Source organism: Pangasianodon hypophthalmus, chromosome 5 (genome assembly GCF_027358585.1).
Source record: "Pangasianodon hypophthalmus isolate fPanHyp1 chromosome 5, fPanHyp1.pri, whole genome shotgun sequence".
NCBI classification, from domain to species: Eukaryota; Metazoa; Chordata; class Actinopteri; order Siluriformes; family Pangasiidae; genus Pangasianodon; species Pangasianodon hypophthalmus.
In genome coordinates this window covers 10,084,730-10,107,846 of record NC_069714.1, presented here as the reverse complement: position 1 = coordinate 10,107,846, position 23,117 = coordinate 10,084,730, and the positions used below count along the sequence as shown (strand labels likewise).

Below are 23,117 nucleotides of genomic sequence, written 5' to 3'. Positions count from 1 at the left end.
TGTCCAGCCAACTGGCAATGCACTTGGCTACAAGTGCAAATATCGGTGGTTAAAATCTTATGAGTATTTAATCCAGATACAAGACAGAGGTGTCAATGCGGTCAGGGAGTCTATTCAAGTTTAAACAATAGCCATTGTGTGCAGTGTGTCCTGGGGTTTTAGAACAGCGAAGCATCAGAAAGTTAATGTATAGGATTATAATGTTTAGGTTTATATAATGTACAGGATTGTAACATCTAACATCTAACCACTGGATTTCCCAGTACTGCAGGACTCTGATGAGCAGCAGGACTTACTATCCTTGAGATAGCAACCCAAAAGATTCAATGAACTTGGCTAGGAACCAAGAGGTCATTGGTTTGATAACAGATGATAGTGCCCTTGACGAGGACACCTACAGCAGAACTGCTCCATTTAGAATCTAAAGATCAATATGGGTGAAAGAACTAGCTAAATGATCAATAACTAAATATTACTAAATACATTTGCAGTAAAAGTTGTCATTCAAGTCACATGCTAACTAATTGACATGTTTGAAATTCTAGTCTTCTCCTGAATCACATACAGCACTCAAGCTACTTTACTAATCGTGACAGCAAAACAAATTACATCCAATTATTCATTGCTTATATTATTTTTGTGTCGGTTGCACACACAGAACACTAAGGCACAGATGTTACAATCCCCACCACCCCAGAGGTGTCTGAAGCAAACAGTAAAACAATCACACAGCTAACAGGCACTGATGTTTACACACTGACAACAAGTCAATGGGGTGTTTGCCAACGTGGACGCTTTTGGAGCTGATTGGTCGTGCTCTATGAAAATAAGGACGCAGTTCATTAAAAAGTAGTCATAGGACATTGGGTGGGATAATCAATGCGTAACTGCAGCACCGATAACGATAAATCCATCGCACCAGGGTGAACGAGTACACCCATGGCATGTGTGGGAACAGTCCAGACATATGTCAGCCCACACACTCGCTAAAGCCTCTGCAAGTGGAGATGTGTGGGTGAAACTGGGTGCTATTTCTATACCAAACTGCCTGAGAATTTTTAACGTGGTATTCTGGCTCTATTTACACATAGGAGTCGGGCATTTGAATTATCCCAAACTAACAATCCTGGAATCTGCCTTTAACTTGGCATCATGAGCCTATAAGAGCTATAATTACTCAGTACTAGGGCTTATAAGTTCCTTCCTAAAGCTGTTTCCTCTGAATCTCTTTGTTTCATCACCTAATCAGACTCAGACTTAGCATTAGCATGCACTGGAGGACGTTCTTGCCTGAGAGGAGGTATTAGTCTTAAGCTGCTTGTCGATCTCATGACGCTGCTATGGCTTTCTCGCCAGAAGAATCAGGTGTACACCCTCTCCTGCTAATCAATACCCTGCTCTTTCCACTCCTCTGCTTTCTGGTCAGTCAGGTAAAGCATAATTCATTGATCCGGAGACACTTCACTTGTGTTATTTGCCCTAAACCTTTCCAGCAAAACATCTTTTGCTCACTGAACACACAGACAAATCCACACTACCTAATTCTTAGGAAGATCCTGCTATCCGATGTGACCGGGCAAAGCCATTTCATGGAGCTGACTTTTTCCAGAAAAGTCCTAAAGCCCTATAGACGACATGCTGGGAAATGCATAAAGTTGATGAGCCATGCAGCAACCAAAATGTTCACAAATGTTTGTAAGCGATTATAAATGCCTCATCGTCCACAGTGTCTATTTGTTTAAAGTGGGAAGTTGATCGCTCTCTCCTGGCACATAAAGGATTTTATATTGTACTCAGTGTTGTGCAGACTTGTAAAACATTCGCTCATAAAGATCCTGGTCATGGACTTCCTAACTTAAAAACATGAATTGTGAAAGAGGAGAAATAAATAGATATGGACTTGTTGACCAAATAGGAGGTAAAACTACATAAATTGCTTTGACATAGTGTCAGCTATGTAGCTGGGCTATATTGCAATGCACAGTATATGCGCCACCATGGGATCTGCTTTCTCTAAAAACAATCATTTCTGATGTGCGTTCCAACCCACATAGTAGTGGTGTCACAGCTTGTATTTGCACACACACACACACACACACACTACATAGTTGTAAACAGTGAAAAAGCATTCATGTAAATGTAAAACATGCCCAAACTAGACTGAAATGACAAACCAGATTGCAAAGTAATGCACTGGCCAGGGACTGCACAGAGAATTCCATTTGGATGTCGTCAGACAGGAAAATTACTTTTGCTTCCATTAGCAAACCTGACCTTGTTTTTTGCTATATATTTCAAACCAAGACCTTCTGCTATCCACACTGGCGCAGGCACACTTTATCAGCTGTCTCACTGGTGGGGTTATTTATTTTGCCATAGGGCTTTCCCTGCATGTCCCTCTGCCAAGCATGGTTCCTGTGTCTTTATGCAGTCACTTGGCTAGTTTAAAGGGCATCAGGATCAAATTTTACTACAGAGTTCCATTAAAATAATTTGGAAATGTATGTGGATTGACCAGATCCTGTTCCCCTGGACAGCATGACTGCACTAGCCATGGACAGGTCAATGCAACAGCCATTTTTGGTTAATAATAAACGTGTCTTGGCTGTGTGAAGAAATTGACAAAACAATGTAATAACATTCATCATGATAAACACTTCATATTATTTAGCTTGTGTTCAAGGCTAATGGTTGAGAACAAAACAAGGCCAACATTAATTGTGCCATGACATAGCTGCAAAGAACAAGCCTATTTATAGATGCCTTGTCTTCCTTTTCCATTTGCTAAGCCAGACCTGACGAGGCACTTTGACCTTGCTGTTCATTAATGCATAAAGCAGTTCTCCCAGCGGTTCTCATAAGTACAGTACATGGTGACAGGGGCTTTACATTAGGGAGCTTTTTGAGCTAATGACGCTTATCTAAAATGTCAGGTCTGCTCTTCTATATAACTGAATAATTATGTGGAAAATGATGGTGGATGGGAACTAATAAACAGTAATATCTATTCTTTAAAAGACAATGGACCTTATTTATCAAGCTGCATATGAACAGATTTATTCGTAAATCATTTGTACAAGCGTTTACACAAGAAATTTGGTATTCATGAAAATCCCATAAATTCATAAAAGCATTTATATTCTACTTGTGCTCCTAAGTGTGTGTAAATTTACGCACAAGAACTCTAATTAACGTAAACCTCGACTCGATCGATTTCATATCATATAATTTCCATGGATTACTGCACTTTTATATATGGAATATAATGTTGAGGTTAAATAGCTTATTTTAAGTATGTTTACAGCATTTAGCAGACACCCTTATCCAGAGCGACTTATAGAAGTGCTTTAGAGTTTCTGTGAAAAACACATCCTCATGCTAGTTCACTAGGACAGGGACTAAGAATACCATCAACAAAACTGTGTGAAAACTATTGGCATTAAAGAATACGAAAAAAATCAATGAAGCGAGCAAATGTAGCCCCATAAATGAAGACAAATAAAACTACTTTTATTTGTATAAATACGTCTTATAATTTGAGGATGAGCCGGTCTGCCTGCGCATAGCCGTAAGCCATAAACAAATGCCTCAGCTGATGGAATATTTAGCTCTCACTTATTATTATTAATATTATATATTATTTATATATTATTAAATGTTTTTATTGACACAGACGTGAGTCAAAATAAATTCTTCTTCTGACTTTGGACGCATTGTTAATTCATTCTCCCAGCTGTCTGTACACTTGAACCTTTATGAAGTTTTGTGAACGTCACTACTTGCGAGTACAAGGAAAGTCAGCCTTCCCGAAACTTGTGTACAATCCAGCGGAAAATCTTAGTTCGATTTGACTTACGCAAACATTTACACAAAAGATGTACACATTCACATTTACACATTTACTATAAGATTGAAAAATGAGGCCCAATGTGAGTACCAGTTGTTAAGTGCCTGTGTTTTTTGGTGTTCTTTCCTTCTAGAAATATAAACAGTTAAGAGATTTCATGTGAAGTCTATTATCATTGCATATTAGGGTTAAGGGCCTATAAGTCTTTCTGATTTAGTGCTTAAATACTTACAAGGTTTCTGATGGGAGAACACACTTAAACAGCGTGAGAGAAAGATATTTTGGTGGATTGAAAAGTATCCCATCTTCGAAAGTTTCGTATAAACAGTGAGCAAACTTATTAACTTATAACCTCACTTATTTGCTGACAGGCTAAAGGAAATATCTGTGGTTGGTCATTTCCAATGTCAGTAAAAAGCCTTCTTCCTGTTAAGAGGTAGTTCTAGGCTACATTTAGTGATAACTAGCAGTCTGGCTTGCAAGGCTAAGCGTATATAAAGAACATTTCAGTATTTGATACTTTAAAATGAGTTTCCATTGCAGCCTTCACTCTGCAGTAGGAGGGATTTTGGTAGGATCTCAATGATGAATAAGCGTAGGCTGATTTTGGATAAGTGAATATTAGCACAATCAACACCAGAAAAACACATTCATAGCCAGCCATCTGTTAGATTATGGTATCAGACTATAGAAAGATAGTGTCACCTTTCATGCACCTTCCGCTTCTTCCCTTTCTATGTAGAGCCAAGAGTGTGGATTTTTTTATTAGCTATCTTCAAATCATGAGAAGATTTCTTGGAGGCTGTTCAAACGATCTGTTGCAAAAAATAAAAAATAAAAAATGCACCGCTCTCGGTACCAACAGTTGGAGGTGAGGACTAGCGCCAAGATTGGGCAAGAGTTTGGTTCCTAGCAATCCTACAGCCAGAAACTGCAAGTCCAAGAAAACACAACAACTTTCTCCCCTAGATTCTCTTTCGCATTTAACCATCACTGAACTGAATATTTGCTTGTCAGTATGGAGCCAATTACTGTGCACTCTTTTGCACTGTGTTGGTATGTGGGAATTAGGGCACTTTATCCTCTTTAGCCATTTAGCCTGTCTAGACGACATAAAATAATATGTGCTAGTTTAATAAACATCTGGAGCTGGAGCTGCCACACTGGGGATGAGTGAGATCACTTGACATAGGGTCACATGGGATTTCTATCAACCATCATTATGGAGTTCCACGCAGATGCCATTTGACTTATGAAATATTTATACCTGTAGTTGACTTATGAAATATTTATGCCTATATACCTATACCTAATATACCTTTCATTAGCCTAGGAGATAAATCCAAACTTAATGAAAGTCAGAGATCATACCACCATGGAGCACAAAGGTAAAAATCTCATTGGATTTATAAACTGATTATATACAACTGTAACTGTTTCATATTTACAAAACAGGACAACACAGAAATAAATGCTCCACACTCAATGCACGGCCATTGTACAATGGGCTTTACATTGATTACATTACATTGTAAAATGCACCATTTTATAGCACTTATTTTTGAGAAGAAGAGTTAAGTGTCTCTGTGTTCGCTGAAACAAAGCATAAATTGAACTCAACAGCCAAGATCTCAGCTACATCACCTGACCTTGATAAGCTGCAGTGCGACACACAAACCCAGTCCTCTCATTAGGTGCAGTAAACAAAGAGTGCCTACTTTTGTGAGCTCTAGCACACACCAATTCTTAAAAGCTTTGTAAATGTGTGAAAAAGGATCATATGTGAGTTTTTTCTCTCGTTGTATGACAATTAAATGTGATGTGTTGCCCTGCATGGGTGCATATTTTACCTAACCTTATGTGGATTGTGCACATCTGTAGATTTTCACAGTAGAGGGCCTATAGTCAAAAAAAAAACTAGTATATATTAATAGCTGCATCACATGGAGAACTTGACTGAAAAAGCAAAATAGCCAAGCTTAGAATTCATAGTGTCCACTATTTGCACTCCTAATATGAATACAATATGCTATTCCCTACTAGCATTATAGTAAATAGTAACATGTTTATGAAAAATTTGCTGTGGCGAGCTACCAACCAGTCGACAGTGGAAAAAACAGCAAGGTAGATGGTAAAGAAAGCAGCTAAATTATTATTCTGAAATTATTTCAAAATAGTCAAAGCCAAAACTACAGTCAACTGTACAAAACTACACCTGGGCAAGTCTTTTTTTTTTTTTTTTTGCTTTTTTGCTTTAATGAACCATTAAAACTTTGATTAGGTTTATATCCATTAGACTTGGGATGCAGACATCTTAACAGATCCTTTCTGACAATTGTGCGTACTGTACATTTTTGTAGTATGGTATTTTAAATAGATTTCTATGGAGAATGGCACCCATAGCATACATGCCAAATAGTGCAAGCTTATTAAACCTGGTTCATTTAGATAAGCAGAATTTAATTTAACATTTTAACCCATGAGTTGGGTCCAGTCTGCCATCTCAGAAAAACAGGCGTCACCATGGAAAAAGCTGTTCTTCCAAAACCAGCAAAAAAATTAAATAAATAAAAAACAGGGAATCAGCCACCACAAATAATCAAATCATGCAGCACTATGGAAAGATAAAGCTGTGCTTTTTATGATAATTCTGCTTCTTGATAATGTTTTTTCAGCCCAAGTTTATCAGCCCAAACATGTATGCATACTTCACTACAGCCTCAGCTGTTTTCAGTAGGCTTTTTTACTTAACGTCTAGTAAAATCTCTACAGATTTAATTTAGTATGGATGGCAAACAATGGATTTCTTGAACAGCATAGTTCTATACTGCCAACCTATTGATGTAAAGAGTCAATTTAAAACTCATAAAAGCTAGCATTAACAAGTGTAGGGAGAGATAAAGCCGGCCAAGTCAAATGCCACCCCAGAGAGGAGGACGAGCCACTTTGAAGAAGACCGACAATCCATGAATCACCAGAGAACTCAAAACAGTAAGCTACAACATCATATAAAGCAGATAACACCACAACTCCATAAGCACCAGGGGAAATAAACATGCTGCACTTATAAACTCCTTGGGTTGAACGACAATGTGGGCTATAGATGTGTTGTTTTGTGGAAGAGAGGCTGCATTTCCTTACAGTTCCTTATCGTAGTGTATCATTTGTATACACTGTATGCATGTGTATGCATGGGTGTGTATGTAAACACCTGCAGCCATCTTGAAAACAACCTTGATTATTATTCCACTGGGTTAATCCTTGTGGCCTTGAACAAAACCTGGAGATTCGACTGGGAGATTACTGAATTCTCCGTCAATGCTTAATGCCCTTGCAGGTAAAAGAGCTGGCGCTGAAGCAAAGGTGTTCAAAGGAATCCTGCACTCTATTCTACAGGGTCACCGTCCTCTCACATTCAAGTCAGACAGAAAGAACAGAGGCATAAGATTCAAAGTAGGTCATTCGACTGGTGTCATTTGTGTTTGATTGATTATGAACTAGGAATCACAATTGCGGAGTGAATTTGCCCCCATTGCATTCACAGTTTTAAATAAAGCAGGTATAAATGAACTTCACTGAATACAATGGCATACTGCCATACTGTTTTATTAATTAGTTCATTTGGCTGACACTTTTATCCAACTTACAATTAAGACAGAATACAACCGAGCAGTTTATGGTTAAGGGTCATGCTCAAGGACGCAGCAGTGGTAGCTTGGTAGAATTGAACTCACACCCTTCTGACCATTAGCACAAAGGCTTAACCACTTCCTTCTTTCTAATGATTAAAATTAAGTGAAATTAAGGAAATTATATTTAGGATGTAGAATTCTCTCTTCTGGAAAATTAAAACCGGGCACATATAGTGCAAAAAATGACGTCTTAGCAAGTGAGAATATCTTAAGTATTTCCTATTATAAGATCACAATAAACCAAATATAAGATTATTAAACTAGATATTTCTAGATATTGTTACTAATTTCAAACGTTCAATATTCTTACGCTATCTGCAGATAATTTAGCTTCTTTCTAGAAGTAAGTGCTTAAAATGTTCAAAATTATCTGCCAATAGAACAAGATTATTTCAAACCTCAAGAAACTATTTAAAAAAAAACGTCTAAAGTAGGTTTAATAATCTTATGTTTGGTTTATTGTTTTATATAATAGGAAATACTAGATAGATTTGACTACATTCAAGATATTTTCATGAAAAAATTGTTCTGCAGTGTAAATCTGAGGTAAACTGCGGAACATCTCATGGGCCATATAAAAGAACCTGGGCAAAAACTAAAATCTAATAGATTTTTAAACTTTTTTAAAGTATTTAAAATGCCTATATTAAAGAGCTAAGTATTCAAATTTCCCAAGAATGTGAATATGCAGAAAAAGTCTAAATTAAAAAGCTGAATTCATGTTTGACATGATGGCACTGCTGTGAGCATTTACTGGGTAAGTGCATTGAAATTGCGTTGTAATGAGTGATGGGCACCTAATGGATGTTGGGATCAAATGATAGCCGCATTCTTTGAGAAACGAGGGACAATACCAATGAACACTCCGGACTCGAGAGTGCAGGCCATTACATGACTCATTCACACAGGAAAGAACAGGAACGAGAAAGCGAGGGCGAGAGCAAGAGAGAATGGAAAAAGGAGTGCAGGAGCACATTTTTAAAGTTGATTACTGAGCCCTTTAGAACATGGTAAGAGAGTTTTTGTGTAAGACTCCATGGTGAAAGATGTTTCTGTTGCTGAAGGATGTTCCTAGTACCTGGATATTTACAGCTCTCTCTACTGCTGTTTTATTTGAGCATGTTTCAGGAAATGTAAAGATATTCAAAATTTGGTTTATTTTATAGCACCCAAAGCTAACTTTTCCTTCATCTTAGGAATTCAATTTTATCCAGAGAGAGAGAGAGAAACAGGGAGAGAGAGAGTCGAGGCCTCTCTGGATATTTGTGTTAATAATCACAGCAGTGGCTCCCGAGTGGTGCAAAAGAAAGGTGTTCGCTTTATCACCCAGAGACCACGAGTATGAATCCCGAGATGCCACAGCCATCCGTGGCCGGGAGCCCACGAGAGCAAAACTAGCCGTGCTCTCAGGGAGGGGTGGCACAGTGTCTTTCCCCTATCAATCACAGTGAAACTAGCCACTCATGGGTGCCTGTGAGCTCATGCATGTGGAAATGGGCAGATAGCACTTTCCTCCAAGTGTGTTACACCACCCCCTGACGTTGCCTGAGCAGCAGTTCAAAACGATATACTCAGCTTCATGTGTCTTGGAGGGAGCACATGATAGCCTTCGCCACCATGTGATAGAGGAGAGCTGTCTGATGGGTGGGAATTCACTAAGTGAGGGACAAAATTTACATTTACATTTCTGGCATTTGGCAGACATCCTTATCCAGAGCAACTTACAATTATCTCATTTATACAACCGAGCAGTTGAGGGTTAAGGGCCTTGCTCAAGGGCCCAGCAGTGGCAGCTTGGCAGTGCTGAAAATTGAACTCTCAACCTTCCTATCAGAAGTCCAATGTCTTAACCACTGAGCTACCACTTCCCACATTTAAAGAACAAATCACAGCAGTGGCCTGAACTGGGATTCTGACTAATATTAATACAGTCAAGAAAGTGTGAATGTGATTCATTTCACCATGTCTCTGCAAAATCACAAATGTATACTGCTTCTTGACTTAAAATCATGTGATGCATTAAAACAGGCTTCATATTCTGAACAGATAACATACAGAGAGACAAAAATAAACACTTTCAAGACAAAGTATTTACGTTTCAAAAACAAAACCAAGACAAAATTCGTCAGTGGAAAAAAAAGCCAAAAACAATTAAAAAACATGGATTTTCTTGATCCTAAACATAAGTCACACACATACAGACACACACTTGGTACTCACTGATGTGTACAGATGGCCTTCTCCATTCATGGCGATGTATAACCCTGTCTTCACGGACTGAATAGCAACAACTCGGAGGCCCACAGGGATGAGATTGAACAATGCTGGAGTGAAAAGAACAGATAGAGAATCATTATGTGCATAGTGTTTGTTTAAATAAATTGATGTACACAACAACCTGTCATGCATTTCAGCCCACAACACCAGAGAGGAACCCTTAATATGTGTCAGACCTTCAGAGGCCTCTAATGAACTTGTACAGTATTTGGACAGTGACACAATTTTCATCATTTTTCCTCTGTACAAACATCTCAAGGGAGCGAACTCAGCATTTGATGATGTCCATGGGTTCCAGACAAAGGATTTGTATTCAAGTATTAAAAATAATCCTAATATTTATGATTAGGTTAGTTTGTCCGATTACTTATGAGCCTGTGAAAATGGAGGGACTCCATAAAAAATGGCTGTAATTCCTAACCCAAGGTTAATGCAATATTTTTGTTAAACCCCTTGAATTAAACCCCTGAAAGTCTACACTTCAATCACATACTGATTGCTTCATTTCAAATCCACTGTGGTGGTGCACAGAGGCACAATTATGAAAATCGTGTCATTGTCCAAATAGTTGACTGTACATAAGTATATGGACCTGACTGTACATAAGTACTGTATGTGGATCATCCCACATGGATACAAAGATCTGCACTTCCCAAAAACAGTTTATGCCCAAGACTCCACTTCTTTCAGTGGATAATCTCACCTGGACATTGTAGATTTGAACCTAAGTTGTGCTGTTGTAATCATAAAGATGTTCCTGTACTGATCCCAGCACTCATTCAGTACATCAGTACATGCTCATACTGAACATCCTTTCAACACACTAGTACTGTTTGAATTTAGTGTTCAGTTGTAGAAGAGTAAAGATTCACGTATAATCCCACTATCCGGTGTCACCCTTCTGACTGGTTCTTCTTAATGTTTCTTCCTCATGTTGACTCAGGGAGTTTTTCACTGCCACTCTCGCTTGCTCATTAGGACTTTAAATCTATATCTGGATTTCTGTAAGCCACAGTTATTGTGTCTTGTATAAATAAATAGATAGATAGATAGATAGATAGATAAATAGATGGCTTTAATAGGCTTCGTGGAGTGGTTGGTCGCTGAGTGTGGTCCATTGGTTGACTCAGCAATTTTTCGAAAGTCATTTTGAGTTGCTTTCATTGGTGGCTCTTTGTCCAGCGTTGTTGAAATAAAGCCCCAATAATACAGTATATCATGTCTACAACGTGACCTGTGCTTGTCTGTGGTTGAATTCTGGCAAAGAGCCAAAAAGATGAAAAAAATTTAGTTTGGCTAAAATTGGGGTTTTCAGTCTATAACATTTTTCACACCTCAACTTTAAGAAACCATAATTACATTTGATCAAATGTATATGTAAATGATTTAATTTACTTTTTAATCTTGCCTAGAATATATTCCTGCAAAGATAATGTTGGGTAAGGAGCCAGTTTACCAAAAGCAGCAGTAAATGCCATCAGTTTGCTGAAAGAAGATTAAAACAGTGTTAGCTACGTGTCATTTACACACACAGTGAATGTCATGATTTGATCAAGTTGGACAGATACGTGTGGTAGAGCCACATGTAATCAGAACTCTTTTCACTTTTGAGGGTAATCAGACTTTAAAATGCTTCTAGTTGAGAACTATATATAGTAGAAAATGCTAAAATGTCACCATGTGAATGGTTTTCCCAGGCTGTCACACAATTATTCACTTATTATTCCAGCCCAGTCTTTTCATGCGTACTGTGTTTACACAAGCTGCCACTCACAATCCATACAAGTAAACAGTTACCAACAGCCTAAATGCAGATGTACTCCACATGTATGGCAGATACGCTGCTGACTCAGTGGTGTTAACCCCAGTAGAAGTGGAGGCAGTAATTGGAGGCAGCAGTGGTACATGGCACATTTAGTGGCTCTTTTGTTGTCGAAGTCTGCTTCCTGGGTTTGTTAGGCAACGGTTATTGTTTGTGTTGCTGAAGAATGGCTGCTTCGACAGTAACAGCAAGCGCCAATTGTCTATACGGTTTATACTAATCTATGGTAGAATATACTGACATGCCTGTATGACCGACTTATGTCAGGAAAACATGGTAAGAATGACGTGCTGCTGCTGTAGCAGAATGTAAGTGGCCCAGTTGGGAGTGCTAGAAGTGTGACGGTAAGAACTGTAATGCGCTGCTGTGGACTGTAATAGCTACATGTGAAATATGCAAGTACTCCGTGCTTCAGTGCCTCTGCTTGCGTTTATCCTTTTTTTTTTGCTATTGTATATATATTGTATATATATTCTGTATACAAGAAAATGGATACAATAATACTTATATTCGAAAATTGAAAACAGGCTAGTCTTATATTCACTGTTTTGCACAGATTCATGGTGTTCATAGGTGTGCTCGTCATCTCATTATCGAGTATTTGATAAGGGAATGAAGTGTATCACAGGAGAAAAGCCAGCATGTTGGGGGGGACGTGCATGTTTGCGTGCGCAAGATTGACACTCTGCCTGTCACTCTCTCGTTACGGCTTCAAAATGAAATCAAATTAAGCAGCTGGCCTGAAGCAGTGGAAAAGCAGGTCCTGTATATGCTAATAATACACTACTCGCTGCTGTGCCACAATTTCTCCTTGCATATACACACAAACGCACACACACATCCCCTCAAGTCTTGGTGCCAATCCAAGGGATGATCTTGCTCTCACTTCATCTGTAGCCCTTGTTTATTCAGTGTGTGTATAATCTGATTTGACGAGCAAGAGCATCGCGCAAACTAGTGAAAAATAAAATGATTGAAATGGCATGCGGTACTTAGAAAGAGAACCAGCAAAATGGATTTGCACTCTTAAATGCAATTCAATACAGTCAATACAAAGAGGCTAAGTTGTGAAATGCCAAATATATTATTATATTTATTTATCAAATGAATTGGATCGTGATCACATTTGCATGTGGATGCAGTCGTTTTAACGGGTTGGTGTTTCATTAGACTGCACAAATCACAAATCATTTTGATTTACTTAATTAGCTAGCAGATGTTGCAACCACAACATAACTATTTGTGGCAAAAAGATATCAGGCTTTTCACCCAGCTCACACTTTTATAAAGATGAATACATGCATCTATATGGAATGACAGGTCTTTAGATCAGATTTTCCTTCAATCATTTAAATGGCCATTTATTCGGCACTATATTTGATCAAAAGATGCCCGGGATCTTGACATTCAGTGTGCGGATGTGTGACAGTATTTTTCTAGCAGCCTTAAAAATATTTATACTTGAAATATTAGAAATGAACAACAGCCTATAGTGATAGAGACTGCCTATAGTGATAGAAAAAAATTACTGAAAAAAAAAAAAACAACTCACAAGAATTACTGCTGTCATCCTTGGTCCCATCAAGAGATCCATCTGCGTTCATTTGCAAGTAGTATCCCTGCCTGCAGTATAACCTGGTCACTATACCCTTGAGCTGGGGATCTGTTGAGAGAGAAAAAGAAAGTGTTATAGTAGTGTTATAGTATTAACCCTGAACATTCATAATTAGGTACAATGATCCGTTATAATTTATTTATTTATTTATAATTCAAGTAAGGCAATACAGTACATTTTGTATTGTCCTTTATTGTAGCTCTGGCACCTTCCTTATGCTCTGTTTGGCAGTTAGTCCAGTCTTAAGGCTCACACTCACACTCCCCTGTATTCACTGGGGCTCAGCAGCTCCCCCTTTAGGAGTCATCAGAGGGTGTTTTGATGCCAGATATGAAGATCTTAAGCGTGCTTGCTGATGTGAAACAGTATTAATACAACCTCACTGAATGGACTATACTGTATATGAGCCAGAAAAATAGAGCATCAACCCAGATCTGATATACTGACCCTTATTCATCAAGGTTGCACAGAACTGAAAGGAGATTCGAGCACCTGGAATAAAATATGAACTGTTCTGTTGAGATTTGAGCACAATTGATGAAATGGCTTTTACAGTGGCAAAACAAGCGCTTTATCCATAGGCGTGTCCAAGTGCTCGTGACCACCAGTGCTTTATCTTCACATCATAGTGTATACATACACAACATGGCCTGATTTACCATGAATGCATATGATTTACATGAAATATGGTCTACTTGCTGCTTACAGATGTAGTGTCTCCTAAGCTAATCACGTGGTAGAGTGTTTTTTAGAGCCAGTGGTTTTAAAAAAAAAGGACATTTCATGAAATGTGTAAACTGCTCCTCTCGTATCTCCTCATCATGAAAAGCCAGCTTTACACTGTACAAACAAAAATCGCACCTCGTAACAGAATTCTTTGATTTTGACATCCCAACGTGAGATTGATGAAACGTGGGGAAAATAGAACTGATTACTACAAAACCATTCGTGCAGTTCGTATGTACTCATTTTAAGCTCATGTTTGATTCTAAATTATTTTGAAGAATAAGGTTCAGATGTGTCTGTGCACATATCCTGGCACTGAGCAGCTTACTCTCAGTACTCGATGATAAAATTTATAAATAAACAGATTTTAAAAATTGCTCGTTTTAACAGCAAACCTGCTGAGATGCCTACTGCCCAGAGCACTGAGGTCAAAATATCAAATGAGAAACAAGTCACATATAGCCCTTTTATTTCAGACCAGGACTCAATATTTTTATCTGAACTGTGTGACAGTGTGTTTGTGTGTGTGTGTTTGTGTGTGTGTGTCCCTGTTTGAAGGCTGTAACTGAAGAACTGTCATCTCTTATTACTTCTGATTTACTCCATAGCTGCCCCTTAAGATGCAACTCCCTACCTTAACCAGACCCAGACCGTATATGTGTGTGTGTGTGTGAGAGAGAGAGAGAGAGAGAGATAGAGAGAGAGTTTAAAAATGAGAGAAAAACAAAACATTTATGGGGACATAGTGACAGTCAGAGGCAACGGAAATAGTCAATTTTCACTAAGAGCATATCAGGTTTGTGTGCATGTGTAGGGTAATATTGTTTGTGTGTGTGTGTGTGTGTGTGTGTGTGTGTGTGTGTGTGTGTGTGTAGTCCCACTCAGGTTGTTTTATTATTCGAATCCAGAGCCAGAAGGCTTTCTGGGTAAAGGAAAGTCTGTCAAGCCAGGGTAGCATGTGGAAGTGAACTGACCTTTAGTCCAACAAACACTCACGTGGACCCATGTACACAGACACACACACACACACACACACACACACACAGTAGTTCATGATTATACTACAGAATGTGTAAGCTCATAGGTAAACATGCTGGAGAAAAAGCATGAGTAAAGGGAAAGCTCACATGGACATGTAAATCCCACATCAACACCAACACACACATTTCCACCCTGAATTCTGGTCATTTCTCTGATTTGTCCCTCTCTAGGGCTGTTAAGGTTTTTCTTTTTCAGAAAAGTTAAAAGTAGAAGACTTTCAGAAATGCTGAACATCCGAAGAACCATTTTTCTCCCTCTAAAAGTGTGCCTCTGAAAGCTCCTTCAAAATGTGAAGTGATAGAAAAAATGAACAGGTCAGAAAATAAAAAGGTTGTTTTGACATACCTGTCTTTTTAGCTTACAAAAAGAAGCCACTTGACACGTTAATTTTCTAGTGGATAAAAACTGAATAATGGAAATAAATCTGAATCAGCCTTGGTGTAATGGTCTATTAATTTTGTGCTTTTGTGTTCTTGGAAGTGACACTGGAAAAGTGCTACTGGTACAATGGCATTACGTCCTTTAGACTACACTGTGAATCACACAAAGGAAGGAAGGAAGGAAGGAAGGAAAGAAGGAAGACACCAACAGAGCTGAGACAGCACATTGAGACATTAAAACCTGTTCCAACAGGCTAAGTTAGGCCTGTATTACTCACACTCAGGTTTTCAGCTTGAGCCGTTAATGGCTGGAGCATAATTAATATGCAGTATTAAAAGCATTTTAGGGAGTAGCTCGCACCACAGGCTGAAGAAGCTGTGCGAGTCTAGATGCGCAGGAGTGAAATACAGATGTTCTTGCAACTAACACGCCCACATAAAAAGGAGACAGGTTATCATTAGGGGTTCGTTTTCACCTTTAAAACATAATACATAATAACATGTTTACATAATAACACTGCACACTCTCTGTATATATATATATATATATATATATATATATATATATATATATATATATATATATATACACACACACATAAGGGTCCAAAAGTCTGAGACCACATAAAAAATCTAGGAATTTTTTCCATTTAAAATTGGAAATAAACAGAAGGTTTCAGAACTTTGAAATCTTTTTTTTTAAAAAAGTAAATGTTCAATATCTAGAACATTTAATTGAACACTATTTAATAGTCAAGATTATGCATTATTTTTAGGTCTCTATTTAAATGTAAGCAAATATGGTGATATTGATCATGTTAACTGCTTTGTAATGAATTTTTGTCAGATTTTCCTCATGTCTAATCTCTCCTATTGAAGCATGTGTTCAGACGACATTCTGATGGATTTGATCTAAAATGGATCATAAGTTTTTGCACAAACTTGTGGAGTCTGTGTCAGCTCGAGTGCGCACTGTCATTAAAGCAAAAATGGGAAATATCAAATACTATGAAACTCTGAAATTCAAGTAAATATTTCAAAAATATATACTATTTTTCACTCAAATTGTTGGCAATAATATAATTTGTCATGAAAAGTGTTGTATTAAATTAAAAAATATAAATTAAATTATAACTCCATCATTACCCAGTGTAACAGTCATCTGATAAAAATCTAAAAATCGATTTTCATCCTAATCATTTCATTTCCCTACTTTTTCTCATTAAATAAGCCATATAATGGCATTTTTTATCCAACATTTACAATAATTACATTTCTATTAAATGTTGAATAAAAAATGTATGTCATTATATGGCTTTACTGTATTGTAGGCACATAACAAAACCTCAGCAAAACTAAATATTGTGATATAAATATGTAATTAATAATTATTCACCTCCAAAGACTATTGTATAATTTATGTATACTGTGTTACTTTTGTTTGAATCATATTTTAAACGTGAACTAAGTCTCAAGAAAACATGAGATTGTAGTTTGTTGTTCATTTCTATGGTAAAACCTGTTGAACTGTAACTAAATGCATGTAGGAACTGAAGCTGTAAGAGTAGAGTATTGGGAGAGCATGAGATAACCCATGCCATACGACAGGGCCGAGGAATCTACTACAGCAAATGTATTTATCACATTACTGCGACATCAATGAAACTGAATTGAAAACCTCAACTCAAAGGTCCCTCATTTGTTCAAATGACACCATGTTGACTGTTGCTATAGCCAAAATCTTGAAGCAAACTTAAAGCCCTGTTTATGGATATGTTCAGGAGCAGAACCATATTCTGGCACGTCCACACTAGGGTGTAATAATACAGCAAAGCAAATTTAAACTGCAAAGGATTTTATCAAATAAGAAATTACAGATCACAAAGTAACAACCTGGTCAGCAGCCTTGATAAATGGAGTCATAGTACATTCCTATCACACGCAAAAGTCGACACAGTGATGTCAGTGTTTCCACATAAAAATTGTGCAAACGGAGTTTAAAAAATTGCTCCACCTTTGAGGGCATTTTTTTCCGACAAAGATCCATTTTCCATCACCTAAAACACTATTTTTGTGTGGATATGGCAAAAAAACATGTTTTCAAAATATCTATATACAAGGATATTTCCCTGACATAAGGAAATAATTTGTCTGCAGCCTGTCGCTTTATTGCTAACTCTTTATACATATGCTTATTATACGCATCTCTTCAGGGAGAACATCTTGCAGCCACCACTGTTTCGCTCTTTTGAATCACAGCCTGTAAATGTGCTGTTGTGGGTTTGTAGTCCATTCCTGGAGAAGAGCCTGATCAAAATGGTGGATATCAGCAGGCATGTGGCCTCCTGATTCTGTGATCCCATGGGTGCTCAAATGAGCTGAGATTGCTCTAAAGCCAGCAGCATAAACTCATGCCTCATTGTCTAGTTACACACTAACTTGTTACTGACACAAACACAGTCCAACCTGATCTCACAGAAAAAAACAACTTTTGTATTCAGTTTATCAGGAGGACACACTGAATATCAACATCAAACTTTCACGTGAATGCTCTGTATGCCACGTATATTTTAACATGCAATATATTTTAACAAAGTATGCAACATAGTTTAACAAAGCCCCCCTCTACCACTACACAATTTGAATAATATTGATATATAATAACTAATTTTACCTCTTTTTTAACATACTGAGTGTTGCCTCTTCATGCCTGAAGTTTGTGCTTTTCAGAATATATAGTATGATAGTCTTAGTCATGGAGCCATGAAACTTTTCCTCTTCTCTGCAAACACGATCAGGCTTGCAACTCACGTGGTAACATAGTAAAATGTACAGTCTCTTAAAATGCAAAGTCTCTGTATTCGCAGAAGCCTATAAAATGTACAGGCTAAAAACTAGGCGCATTGCCGTAACGTACCATTACAACGTAACTTGCAAGCCTGAATGTGTTTGCACAAAAAGGAGAAGTTTCATGAGCCCAGTAAGTCCATCACATGTCGTGAAAAGCACAAATTCTACGCAGGAACTGGTCTACACTCAATATGTTAAAAAAAAAAAAAAAGAGGTAAAATAATTTATTATACTGTATATCAGTCTTATTCAAATAGCACAGTGACATAGCATAGCATAGGTTAGCTTGGTTAAAATGTGTTGGTCCAGAATGTAGCATACAGAGCATTCGAGTGAAAGTTTTATATGTTTCTATGCAATTTATGCTTCTGCCAGAATAATACCACCTGCCTGTTGATATTCAATGTATAGAAGGTGTAAGTGAACAGCTTTTTTCGGAAAGACTGGGCTGCATAGTGTTCGCTGGAGGTTTCACAAACATGTGCATGTCAGATCTGAAACAATCTCTCAGATGAAGCAGTGTGATAGATCTGATCTTTACTGGTGCTGAACGCTTATAGCTTGCTCAAGACCCTCTCCTTTGCTTCTCGGGACATTTGGGGCATTATGGAATACAATGGAAACTTTGGATTTGGCAACTTTTTAAAAGGATGCAGAAAAGACTTTGTTCCACCTGGACCTCATTAGGCAAAAAATGCACCCAACAACATTTTGTATGAGTGGCAAATTGCTGGTTGTAGGGATTTGAAAAGAAAAGTAAAACTATAGGCTTTTCATTCCACACTAATCCTACTCTGAATACAATCAAAAAGACACTTTCTTAATTGTATGGCTGATTACATCGGAGATTGCAGGGAGAAAATAAAAGGTCTCATCACAAGTCTTTTCTCACAAGTCTATGACAGGCCTCACAGTTTAGAGTGGTAGCAACATGGCACTGAATAGGGTGTGATTGCAAATCAGCAATAAGTGTTGTGACAATCTAGGCACCCTTTAAAGAGGCATTTAGAGGTAACAATGATCTGTTATAATACTTCTCATATTTAGAGAGATGGAACATTATCAGGCAGAGGACAGAAGCGAAATGAAAGGAGATGAGAAGAGAAAAATGAGACACAGCACAAGAGAGGTAGAGGTGGGGGAAGCCATTATCCGACAGAAGGGGGACACACTCTGCCGTACACAGCAGCAGCTGCAGAGTTAACCACAAAACGTGACTGACCCACTTAAGACACTTCTGGAAAAAGAGAGGGGCTTTTCCAGCCTACATAGTCGTGCAGGCACAGCGCTGTTGTCAAGGTGAAACACTGAACAAGCACTGATGCTGTTTGGATTTCAGAGTGGTGCTCCTTTTACTGCAGATTGTGAAGATCTTAATGCTATGTGGGCGTGCAACAGACAGGATTTCTTGCATTTCAGAAAAAGAGATTTTTTTCAGTTATGTAAGCGCAATCAAATTTGTTTTGCTTCAGCTGGCAAAAAAAAAAGTGAAAAACCAGATCAGTTTGCGCTCCCCTATGCGATCAATACGGCCCACTGATAGCTGAAAGTAAAGATGACATGAGGGAAGGTATCAATTAGTTACAACAGCAGGGCAGGACTTCCTTTAGACACCTCTGCACAGTGCAATGTTTACAAGCATTACCTGACACCAAATGGTACAAGGAGCTAAGAGGAATGTAATGAAGTGAATTCAGAATTCATCGAACATATTAATGAGACATGGCATGAGGAGAGATTAGAAGCTCATCTCCACTGGGGATCTTCCGTCCCATTGAACGTTATAATTGGACTCAACGTGTACCGATCAGAATCCGCTGTGCCAAATCAGGCCATTACGTAGTCAGCCTTAAGGAAAACCTGTCATGTTCTGTCTCCTGTTTATTAGCATATCAGGGTTTACAGCAAAGACATGTGACTGCAGAGGCATGTGACATATCCATACTGAGCAGATTTGAATTAAATATCTCAGGTCAGCTGAAGGTCACAAAGTGGTCCTATCTGCACACGCTACCAAAGAGGAAAAATGGCAGATACTGTAAACATATCCATGATTCCAGACCTCCTACTTTCTACTTTAGCTTTGCCAAACAAATGTTACATAATGTGTCTGTTCAAAAGAACTTAGAGAAGCACAACGGTAGCTCTCTGCTTTCTACTGACACTATGAAACTTCTTTCCTTTTCAGAAAATTCACATACTCAGCACTAAGGTCTGAATGAAACCCTGATCTGTTTTCTCTTAGGAATAGTAGATTGCCCCAAAAAGGTACAAAGCGTACCACAGTGCAATGCTCAGAGGCAATCAAAGGCATATCCCCGCTTTAATCTGGAGAACAGAAGTGAATAGGTGCACAAAGGAGATGTTAAATTAATACAAGCTGTGCTTGGTTTTGCTGGCCGGCAGAGGCCTTTCATGTTTGGAGCCATTTGGCACAAGGTTCCAGAGTCCCTCCTAGACATTACGTTCTCAGAAAAAAGGGAACTAAACTGTAGCTTACCTTGTTGCTGGGGTGGTACCATCAAAGGATCTTTTACCTAGTAAAAAGTGTATGTAATGTACGTTTAATTTTTCCCCTAAAATCTAATTACAGTCCATGTGTGAGCTTTAAATGATTTTTACCATTTAGTACTATTTTTTTTTTCTCAGAATGTAGTTCATAGCTGACTTTCTTCAGAAGGGGAATTACATGGTAAATAAACGACAATTAAAGCCTGGGTTAGATTCAAATAAGATGATCTGATCAAGAGAAGAGAAGAGAAGAGAAGACTGTAGTCATTTCAGACAAATCCTCAGTTACCAGTACAAAAGCAATCTCTCATAGCAATCTGATTTGTGAATCCTTGCTATATAAAAAGAGCTTGTCTCTATAATAGAGTGGTTTGTCTGGGAGTTCAGGGAATGAAATAAGACAAAGTGATGTATCATGCTATTCTGTGCGTAATGTTTAGTGGGAGCCGTTCCAAATAGACCTTGTAGAGGACTGGCTAAGCACATGCTGGAGCATGCTTTAAATGCAGGTCAAGCTTGGCATTTTGTTTTTAGCAAAGTGATTCTGCAAATGTTGCTGTTATGCCTGTGGTATTTAGGTAATCACTGGTACATTGGGAAAAAGAGGTCTTTAAAATGAACCTGATATTTCTAATATCTCTAGACAATCCCAGGATAAGTGCAATAGCATGTTCGAGTCCACACAGTGGCAGCTAGCCCACATTCGGTACACTGCAAGGCAAGACAGCTTTCTCTACAGGGGGGACTCCCATTTCCCGAGTGTATCCAGCTGCATCCAGCCTGGGCATGAAGGCAACTTTAGCGTCCAAGTGCTTCTCATAATGGGTAGCCATGTTTAGGTTTATTTGCAGGAAATTTGTTTCTTGTGGCTGCTGCTGAATTAAGCCCCAGCAAACAATGCATTGATCTTCTTTAGTGCATGGGTTACGTGTTAGTGAGAGAAAGAAAAATACAAGACAATGATAAAAGAGAGGGAGGAAGAAAAAAAGGGGGGGAAAGGCTGGCTCTCTTGAAGAAGCCCTTGTGCGTGAGCTCTGAAAAAAAAACGCTCGCTAAAGATTTTCCAAATCTCACAGCAAAGGGAAATTAATGAGGCAACTCCCAGAGGGTCCTCCATCCAAAATAACACAGACAAGGACACAACAAGATTCCCGCAACTGTGTGCCAGACTCACTGTCAGCCCCCAAACCAAGATAAATCAGCCATTTCAGTGGCCGTCTCACTGGGGCTTCTCATGTGGTCATGTGAATGTCTTAAGAGGGGAGGCAGCCTTGATTGCGCTTAGTCGAGCAGCTCCTCAGCATGCTTCAACACAAGATTCAAATGCTGTGAGTACACAAGGCAGCCATGAGCTGCTTGCCAGCTGTAATAAAATGGCCGTCACAGGTGCATGGTAGCCAAGACGTTCTGGGGATAATTCATCATTCGCCGCCTCTTGTGGCAACATCTTTTACTGATGATTTATTTGGCTGAGATCCCCCTCTCAACATTCCCAACAAAGACCATGAAATACCGCACCAACCTGTGGCCTTTTTATAGCTTTTTTCCAACTAATAGCAATGCTGGCTGGCTATTATATTTTTTAACCATACACACAAATACTCAGACTAGCTTACACTTGCATGAACGCATACAGATACATTCACATATCCACCCTTTCTAGGGTACCATTATTATTTTATGAATGGTGAGCATATATGATTACATGTTCGGAAGTTATATATCAGTCAATCACTCTGTAATTCTGTGCATATTAATTCGCAAACACTATTCTGTTGGGGGAGGGGGGGATCTGACTTTTCATATAATTGTAAAACCAAAGCTAATGGTAAAATCTAAGAAGACCAATATGTCATAAACACATAAAATAAATATGATCTGAAATGAGGATTTATACTTATGAGCCAATGGCTTGCATGCAGGCCATACGTAAGGGCTTTAAGAGATAAGAAAATGGTTCCTGTAAAAATGGGCACACTTTTGCACAGAGAGCTGGCAATTTTATGGCGACACATTTGAAACCGAACACCATGAGCTATGCATTTGCCTGGCATATACATGGAGATAGGAATTTGCTAAATGCTGCCAACTGTAGCTCTCTGATAGCATCTTTACAGCAACAAGTAGAAACACCTGCTGCTGTAAAGCCTGCACTCTACTGAGACCTTGTACGGATATGTTTAAAAAATATCACATATTATGATTAAAAAAAAATAAAATTATGAAAAAAAAATGTCACTTACAGTATCCTCTCAGAGTTTTTATACATGGGCCTAATCCACAGAAATGAATGCATGTGGCCTACATGAAAGAGACCCACTGAAACACAATAATTAGCATTTCAGGTTGTGTGGGA

At 38.4% G+C, this 23,117-nt stretch overlaps 1 protein-coding gene across 2 annotated transcripts in view; it reads right to left on the bottom strand.

Annotated features, from left to right (window-relative positions):
* The window catches only part of fgf14 (fibroblast growth factor 14), a 123,604-nt gene that overhangs the window by 22,419 nt on the left and 78,068 nt on the right, over positions 1 to 23,117 (bottom strand). For both annotated transcript variants that reach the window (XM_026912522.3, XM_026912521.3), the window contains exons 2-3: positions 13,191 to 13,301; positions 9,760 to 9,863 (exon numbers count right to left, since the gene is read on the bottom strand). In XM_026912522.3, the coding sequence (XP_026768323.1) occupies positions 9,760 to 9,863; positions 13,191 to 13,301 (215 nt within the window). The remainder of the gene's footprint in view (positions 1 to 9,759; positions 9,864 to 13,190; positions 13,302 to 23,117) is intronic.